Source organism: Merops nubicus, unplaced genomic scaffold (genome assembly GCF_000691845.1).
Source record: "Merops nubicus isolate BGI_N331 unplaced genomic scaffold, ASM69184v1 scaffold5944, whole genome shotgun sequence".
Taxonomy (NCBI): Eukaryota; Metazoa; Chordata; class Aves; order Coraciiformes; family Meropidae; genus Merops; species Merops nubicus.
In genome coordinates, this window is record NW_008606122.1 from 6,236 (window position 1) to 15,135 (window position 8,900).

An 8,900-nucleotide genomic window follows, 5' to 3' on the forward strand; every position below is an offset into this window, starting at 1 on the left:
TATGCTGCGTGTTCTACTGCACTATTTTTATTCCTGAATGAAGAGGAAACTCCTTGGCATATACAGTGACATGGGTTTGCTGCATCAGATTTATTGCAGACACCTGAATGTTAATGAAAACAGTGGATATTCAGCCCATCAGCTCTGCTTTTGGACATAAGCTTCCCAATACCCAGAGCAGTACCAGGCTTACATCAGCCACGGGCAGGTTTACTGTTTCTTTTCCTTATTAATTGCACTGCAGAACATATTTCACTGTATATATTTGTGATCCACAAACCTGAGAGAAAATTCCTTGTCACTTCAACTAGACTTTCACTCTGTCATCACTGACAAGAAAGGAAATAGTTTCAGTTTCATCTACCTAGAATTAACTTCAGGCTGTCCAATAAACACACACTCCAAACTATATTGTATTCCATAGCTGAGCCCTGGAGGAGTTAGTGAAATGTAGTAACAGACACTGCATGGTTATAGGATATTTTCCCAAGTAGCCAGGAGAAATGTTATTCCAGTGCACAAAAAATATTCAATAGGCTCTTCCAAGAAACAGCACTTTTCATGCACTTCATGGCAAGCAGGGGGAGTAGCCCAAATGGATAATTGCCTTCTTCCTTTCCTCTTAAAACACTCACCTTACCCCTGCAGGGGCACCCCCAGAGCATGCAAACAATCAGGCTTGATTTAGGGAAATCCCAGTTACCAGTTGCTCTCCGGGTTCCTGTAACAGCACCTGGATGGGCCAGAAAAGATTCAGCTCAAAACCTATTAGTGCAGGGAAACGTAGCAGCTTGCTCACCTTTGTCCTTACTGAAGAGACCTCCAGTGTTCCAAGATCTCAAACAGCAACTGAGCAACACCCGTGGGACCACACAGCAGCAGACTGCCAAAATGCTATTTTTCAGTGCCCTTAAAAAAAAATCATACTTTTCTCACACTTGCCTTCCTCTGGGCAGGTCCCTTTGCCTCCCACTGGAGGTTAGTAAGCCATGCTACTGGCAGCCACTAGAGGATGCCCCCAGGGCATGCTGGCAGCAGCAGGAGGAGAGGTTGCCTTGGGTCGAGGCAGAACCTCTCAGCCCTTCTCCTTTCTCACCTGCAGCATTAGCACCCACGCCCTCACACCTCTGCAGCTTAATTTTACATTGCTTGAGGTTGCCCTCAGGCTAATTTTGCCCACAGTGGGTGGCGAGCCAGCGTAGGACTTCCCCAATAGCTCTGAACTTCTGTGGGGTCCGGGAGGAGCAGGAGGTGATATTTCAAAGCCGGTGCAACTCCTAAAGGACTGGGAAGAATAAAAGCCCAGCATCCATGCTTGCCTGCAATGGGCGTGTGGCACAGGGAAGAAGGCCAGCACTGAAGAAGGGGGTTGCATCATCACTCCTTTTCACCTGATACAGAGTGAAAGCAGAGACAGGTCCCTCAGCAAACCCCGAGGACCCCGGGGCTGCTTTCCTAACGCTGGTTAGCGGCATCAGCCCGAGGGTCCCTCTTCAGCTGCTGGGTCAAATTTGTCCCTAGCGTAAGCTCCCTGTTCTCCTTGGGCAGCCCTGCTCCCCTCCCTGGCACGGTGATTAGCCAGTAAGCTGCTCATGTCAGCTCACTTTTTATACATGCACTGCTAGATTTCAGCCTGGGGTTTATTTATTGCGTTTCTCTGAACTTTTCCTTTCTCCTTCCCTCCTGCCAAGGCCTGAAGATGGTGCAAGCCCTGGAAGTAAATAGGAAATGCCAAGCTTAGGTTTTTTAGGTCACTGTAAACTACACACTTATCTGCTTTCAGAACACATAAGCCACGGGATGTCATCTTGGGTCAACACAGAAGGATAAGGACTAGAAAGGTGGTTTTGGCTGTAGATAGGAATAAACCAGGATCACGTAGGGGAAGTATATTCTTGTATTCAAGCAGCCTTTTTTAGTCTCAGAGCCCTCTTCCTTTTTCCTTAAAGGATCCATGTTCTTCTGGCAATAAAGATCTTTTTGCGCCTCTGGGTTTTCATATTCTGCCCAGCAGCCTATCATAAGAAAGCACAAATCTACTAAAGAGTAAAATGAGGGATTATTTCCACTCATCTGTTGACAGACATTTCTCCAAATTGGATCAAATGATTAGAGGTATTAGAATGACGTCTTGCAGATCCAGATCAAACCATTCGAAACCTCGAGACCGTTTCTCCTTTGCTTGGAAGGAACCACCAGAAATACTTGTAGGTGCTAATTGTCCATTATTCTCACTAATGTGAAACTTAATTGGGATCTTTGAATATCTTACTTGCTTGAATCCTAACTGGGGGAGCTCAAGATGGAAGGACTGTGCAGTGGCTTGCTTCCCACTCTGCTGTTTGGGGTCTCTTCCAATGCCTGAATGGTTCTTCCTCGAGTCGCTTACGCCAAGAAGAGGGGTCCAGGCTGTGAAAACTTCCAAAATCTCACATTACGAAGATGGCAGTGCTGAAAGTCAAATTCAATCAGAAGAAACGGGTAAAACTAGCGCAGGGACTATGGCTCATGAACTGGTTTTCAGTGTTTGCTGGAATCCTTGTTTTTAGCATGGGATTGTTCCTCAAAATTGAACTCCGGAAGCGAAGCGAAGTGATGGACAATTCTGAAAGCCACTTTGTGCCCAATTCTTTGATATTGATGGGTATATTATCCTGCGCCTTCAATGGTTTTGCTGGCAAAATTTGTTACGATTCTCTGGATCCCGCTAAATTTGCCAAGTGGAAGCCTTTGCTGAAACCTTACCTGGCACTATGTTTCTTCTTTAACATCCTCCTTTTCTTCGTTGCTCTGATTTGTTTTCTCATGCGGGGCTCTCTGGAGAGCACCCTGGCCCAAGGGCTCAAGAACGGCATGAAGTTCTACCGGGACACAGACACTCCTGGAAGATGCTTCATGAAGAAGACCATTGACATGCTCCAAATTGAGTTCAAATGCTGTGGGAACAGTGGCTTCAAAGATTGGTTTGAAATTCAGTGGATCAGCAACAGATATCTAGACTTCAGCTCCAAAGAAGTGAAAGAGTAAGTGACTTAGTGGCATTTGTATCATATAGCATTGTTATTTGTACTAGAGAAATGTATGTCCCAACAGGTATTGACTGGAGGGGGGAGTGTATAAACTTTTTTTTTCTCTGCTCTTGCTTGAAAAGCATCCCAAATGATAACTAGATTGCTTCCTCCTCTGACAAATTCCTCTAACATTATGAAGAACGTAAAGTAGAAAGTACCAAAATACAGTTCTCACTCTTACTCACTGTGATGTAAACAGACTTAATATTCTTTACTGTCTTTTACCTCTTTATAAACCACTACATTGAGCCACACCTACCTACTTCCAATATCAACAGGAAAGTATCAGAACTTTGCTATTCCTGAAGCAGATTTCAATGCCACTTAAGTTCCTAAAAAAGACTTCCCTGGATATACACTGTTGATGCCACTTTTAAAACTCCGTTCTAGATACTGGCAACTCATCAATCTCATGGAAACAAATAGAAACAGTAATGCTTTACCAATAACTCATGTGTTTTAAATCCTTAAGATTTAGAATTTTAGCTCTGTATTCACTCATTGCTTCAGCACTGTGGCAATATTAAGTATCAACACTCGTTGATGTTCCTAGCTTTATACAGTGTCCCTTAGAGCCAAATGCATTTTAAGTTCTTTCCTGGAAAAAAATATGTTCAATATCAATATCTATCTATCTTTGCCTATTTTTTTTAAGCCTCACATGCAAACAGCATGAGTTTCCTCTGTACAAACTGGAACAGACTGTTGACAAGAAACACCTTAATGGCTCTGATGTCAGTACGCAAAGAGGCAGTAATCTCAAAATCAGGTTAGGTGCAGTAAGCAGAAGTAAAAAATAAACAAATGAACTTTTGAAATTAAAAAACAAGCACTGAGTGTAAATACCCATGACCTTTGAAAAAAATCAGCATCAGGGAAAAGATCATTATTCAGAGTTCTTTAGGAACAGCATTTGTTAACATTCATACTCCGTAGTTGCACAAAGGGTCTTGTGAACTAGAAGCAATCTGCCTTTTAAATATACTGCCTCTATTAAAAATGTCTGCAGTAATTTTGCAAGAAGCTTTGTTTATCTCTTGGGATCCTTGCATGCCTGAGTAAGTGGTATTTCACTTGTGTGCCTCTGCATATTGTTTTGACTTATTGGGTGGTCTAGTTGTTTTTGCAATTCTGAACTAGGACTTTATAGTGAAAACTGTTATAGGCTTAACCTATTGCACTGCAAGTTTATAACAAATACCTTCACTATTTAATAAGGGAGTATTTTTACTGCAGAGGTATGCCCATGGGTATAAATATGTACTTGGAAACATAATAAGTTCACCTTGCTAGCATTATATGGAGATTTGAGGGCTGTAACTTAATCCAGCAGCAGTGGAAGGGCACAGCACAGAGGGAAAACAAGGTTATATTGTCCTTAATAAATTATGTCTTGTTTGGAACTGGGATTCAGGGCAATTTCTTTATATGACTGAGGCAGGAAATTGGGCATTAAAAATCCACAAATGGATGTTAATGAGTGAATTAAAGGTTTGAACTATGTGATGGTACAGTTTCTGCTCACATTCCTGGTGGGTTCTTCTGGCACCTTTGAAGTCAATAGGAAAGTTCTCTTTAATTCCAGGGAAAAGTGGGATTCTGAACCTGACAATGTGATTTCTGTGTTATTTGTAGAGCAAAGGCATGATCTTGTCTCTGTGAAGCTGGTGGAGCATTTACACATCAATGGGAATTAGACCCAACTCAGAGCACACTTTACATTTAGAGATAAAACCTCAGCTGTGTTTTGCATTTAGATCTATTTAGGTCATGACTGCAAAGTGGAATTTTGCTTCATGAGGCTGTTGCAATCACCTCTCTATGACAAAATTTTAAAATATCCACGTAGAAATCTACAATCAACCCTCAGATTTCTTTTTCCACCTTGCTAGATCACTGGGGCTCTCCATTCTGTCATTTTCTAAGCAAAACAGCATTTGTTAGCATTGCAGTCCTGTTGCTATAGTCTTTTTTTGCAGTGCTAGTGGAACTATTGCCTTCTAAGTATTTCTCATCTGAACATCTCTTAAGACATCCGATGAAACGGTTGTTTAGTGAGAGCAACCACAGTCTCAAAAGAACAGTAGTTGGGGGGGACCTGCAGGGACTTCAGCAATTTTTCAACATCTTGTTGGTGAAGCACATTTCATGTTTTAAATACTGGCTGCCTTCCCAAGCCAAGAATAAATGCATGACTCCTTCTTGTGGCTATCATCATCAAAGAGAAGCTACTCGGTTTGCTGGATCAATGGTATAGTTGGATATGACAGGTCCTAAGGCTGTTGCGGGTCCTTATCCAAGCTCAGGTCACCTCCAGCATCTCCCTTCCAGTCTAACTGTGCTGTGATCACTCTTTTCTGACTGCCTCTCCTGAAATTCCTGCCATTTACTTTTCTTCAAAATTATTTTCTTTGAAGAAGTGACCCCAGAGGATGCGTTTCTATCATGAAGAGTTAATTCTAGACTCAGGGTAGCCTTGACATAGAAAAGGATTTCAGAGGAGAAAAACACCTGAGACAAACACCACTATATGAAGAGGGGATGCAGAGAAAGGGCACGGCCAGGGGGCATGGGGGGACACCCACATTGCCTTTGCCTTCCTTCCTCATGCAAGTTTGCTCTGGTGTACCTTCCTGTGTGCATGTGTATTCATCCTTCCTTCTGCCCCTGCCCACAGTCGCATCAAAAGCAACGTGGACGGAAGGTACTTGGTGGATGGTGTCCCCTTCAGCTGCTGCAACCCCAGCTCCCCGAGGCCCTGCATCCAGTACCAGGTCACCAACAACTCTGCTCACTACAGTTACGACTACCAAACGGAGGAGCTCAACCTCTGGCGCCGCGGCTGCCGGGAGGCCCTGCTGCACTACTACAGCAGCATGATGAGCTCCATGGGTGCTGTGGTCCTCCTCGTCTGGCTTTTTGAGGTAACCCTCTCCCCTCAGCTCGCTTTGTTGAAGCACCAGCTCCAGAGGGGCAGAATGCCTTTCAGCATGGGCTTCCGAGTTAAAGAGCAGACCTAGTTAAAATAACTTGTCTGGCACTTTTCTTTGGCTGAGGAAACATCTAATAGTGAACATCTGTGTAAGGCCTGAAAGGTCCCAGGCTGGATACACAGCAGAGAAGCACGGGGTGGAGATTAGATTACAGACCTCTCCTTCAGATCAAGGGGCCAAAGCCTCAAGTATCCCACAACAAGAGGGAAAAAGGGACTGATTTTCTGCCAAATGCAGGGCGCTGAGCAGGCAAGAGCGTGTGAGGGCTCAGCTGTCCAGATGCATTCATTAATTTTAAGTGTGTCACCATTACGGGGGAGTGGAAAATACAGAAAGCACTGCATCAGAAAGAGATGGCAGTAACTTGTGGGACAGAAAGTGTGATGAAGGGGTTTATGATTTAGGTCTTAAATAAGACCTAGAGCCATATACAGTGTCCAGCTTCAGCGCAGCATTTGGTTTAAAGACCTTTATCTGCTCCACTAATGTTTTTGGTTACAAGAAGTGGTTTAGGTGAAGCAGATGGATTAATCTTATTTTGTTCTTCTTCCCAAAACCCCTGCGCACATGCAAACGGGTGCCAGTACTGCCCATTACAGATTTTTGTGGGCACCATAATCCAAAGTGCAGCTTTGCTGCTAAAATACTGTTCATTCCATGTGAGGAAAACGTGTCCCCCTGCCTGTGTGAGATGGCCAGTTTTCTATCCAGGAGTGTTTCATCAATTCTGATATGCAGGGAGCGTGGGCTGGCAGTGGCACGAGGGCTGGCACATGAGGTGCTGGATGTAGGGGAGGGCCGGGTGGCAAACAGGGGGGTTGCAGCTCACCATGGAGTGCATCAGGCTCTTTCTCACCCTTGAAAAGGCTGCTGAAAATGGCATTGCCTATTTAATTTATTGATTCAGCTGGCTTTAAAAGAATTTAGATGAATGCAAGCTAAAAAAAGATCCATTATATTTTGACACAAGCATTGGCCTACACCTTTCCAGGAGCGAAGATGCTTTTTAGAAAATAAACACCTACCCAAGTAACCCATGAACTGAAAAAAAAATACCATAAAGCTACTTCATGTTTTGTTGTTTGTTTTTCTGGTTTTTTAACTACTCAGCAGAACTGAGAAATGTACTACCACCTTATAGTGTTGTTATTCTGGTAAGAAAAGAAAGAGAAGCTCATGTCTCAGCCTAGACTCAAGTGAAGAGCTCTTGAAGAGAGAGGAATTTCATCTGTATATGAAAATCAAAAGGAAATTCAAAAACTCAGTAGAAAAAATGCACAGAAATACTAACGCCAGCTGCAAAAAATGATGACTAGGAATCTGTAACATACCTCTGCTGACTTGTAGGAGATTAATGACAGTGATACATTAACATTAATAGCAGCTGTAAAAATGTAGTATTTTATTTCTAACTCTTCAAAGTACACCCAGGTATTTTTTTTTCAACCTGTGGCGTAATGAGAAATATGATCTTCTCTTTTTTTTGATTCATCTTTTTCAAAATATAAGGTGAGATTTTTTTTCAGGCAATCAGAGGACTCTTGGGGTAAAGCTTTAAAGAAACACCACAATCCTGGGTTATATTAATTTGCCCCCCTGAATATTTATGACTTGCTTGATATTCTACTGTAAAGAGTCCAGATCTGGGTCTCAAACTCCCTTCACTTTGAAGGCAAACTTTGAAGGGTGGAAGCAAAACAGGAAGCAGACATTCATTTAGTCCCTCTTGAAATACAACCACTCTCTTTAAATTGCAGTCAGGGTAAGAAACAATTTCATACTGAGCGCCGCAGAAGTCCCAACTCCTGACCAAGGTAAGATGTCAGTCTGATCAAGGTTTGACCCAGCAGGTCGTTAAGACACAGGCTCTGCACATCTCATTTTCCCTTTCACTGGCACGCTGAGAAGCTGCAGAAAAAGTGCAAAAGCAAAGGAGCATCCTGGAGCTGCTGTGAACTCGAGCCAAGGGGCACATCTGCAGCACCTCCCCAGCAGAGCCCTCCTGGGGGCCAGCAGTGGACTCATGCAGCTGGGTTAGTGATGCTGAGGTGCAGGAAGGGGGACAGAGCCCAGGGGGAAACACTAACCACAGCTACTACTTTGAGCTGTGGAAAAATGTAACGTGCCAAATAGGTCTAGGGACCTCAGGAAAGGCTGCTTAGGTTTAACATTTCTACATGAGGTGCGGGGAAGAATGAACCTGTTTTGAAGTATCAAAACTTCTATTTGAAAAGAACGTAGCGTGTCATATTTTCTGGAAATAGATTATTGACATGCTGCTTTTACTAGCAAAAGCTGCAGGCTTCCCCTGAGTGATAACGGGTCATGAGGGTGACAAAAAAAGCTCACACCCTGCTCTAGCTAAGCCGCCTCAGGCTAAACCCTGGCAAACAGATGGGCTTTGCTGCAGAAGGTCAAGCAGAGCAAGCCTGGCTGTCTTCTTGACCTGCCTCAGACCGTGAAGAGGAAATGGGGGGTTCAAGGAGCATTTCAAAAGGAAGGGAGGGCAGTAGCTGGCTCTTGAGGTGCTTCAGGTCCTTCACCCGTGTGAACACGTAGCTCTCAAGAGGTCACAGCTGCTGCAGTGGCTGAGACTCTGAGATGCATTTCACATGTGGTGCCACAGAGGGAGGCCAGCAGTGAAGTCCAGGACGTGGGAATCCCGGAGAGCGATGAGAGGTGAGCAGAAGCTGCACTGCACATCGTGTGCTGGAAAGTAAACTCTCTGATGTATTGAATACTAGGAGTGCACTCCCAATAATCTTCAAAACCAGCCCACAGAAAGCAGGAACCCTCCAGAAGGACACAGTTTGCTCTGCTGGCACAGGGGAAGAGC

The 8,900-nt window shown here is 43.9% G+C and overlaps 1 protein-coding gene across 1 annotated transcript in view; it reads left to right on the forward strand.

Annotated features, from left to right (window-relative positions):
- The first annotated feature begins 2,190 nt into the window (after positions 1-2,190).
- Positions 2,191-8,900, forward strand: part of PRPH2 (peripherin 2 (retinal degeneration, slow)) — a 10,242-nt gene continuing 3,532 nt past the window's right edge. The window contains exons 1-2 of the mRNA XM_008939543.1: positions 2,191-3,023; positions 5,749-5,995. Coding sequence (XP_008937791.1) covers positions 2,443-3,023; positions 5,749-5,995 — 828 coding nt within the window. The 5' untranslated portion in view covers positions 2,191-2,442. The remainder of the gene's footprint in view (positions 3,024-5,748; positions 5,996-8,900) is intronic.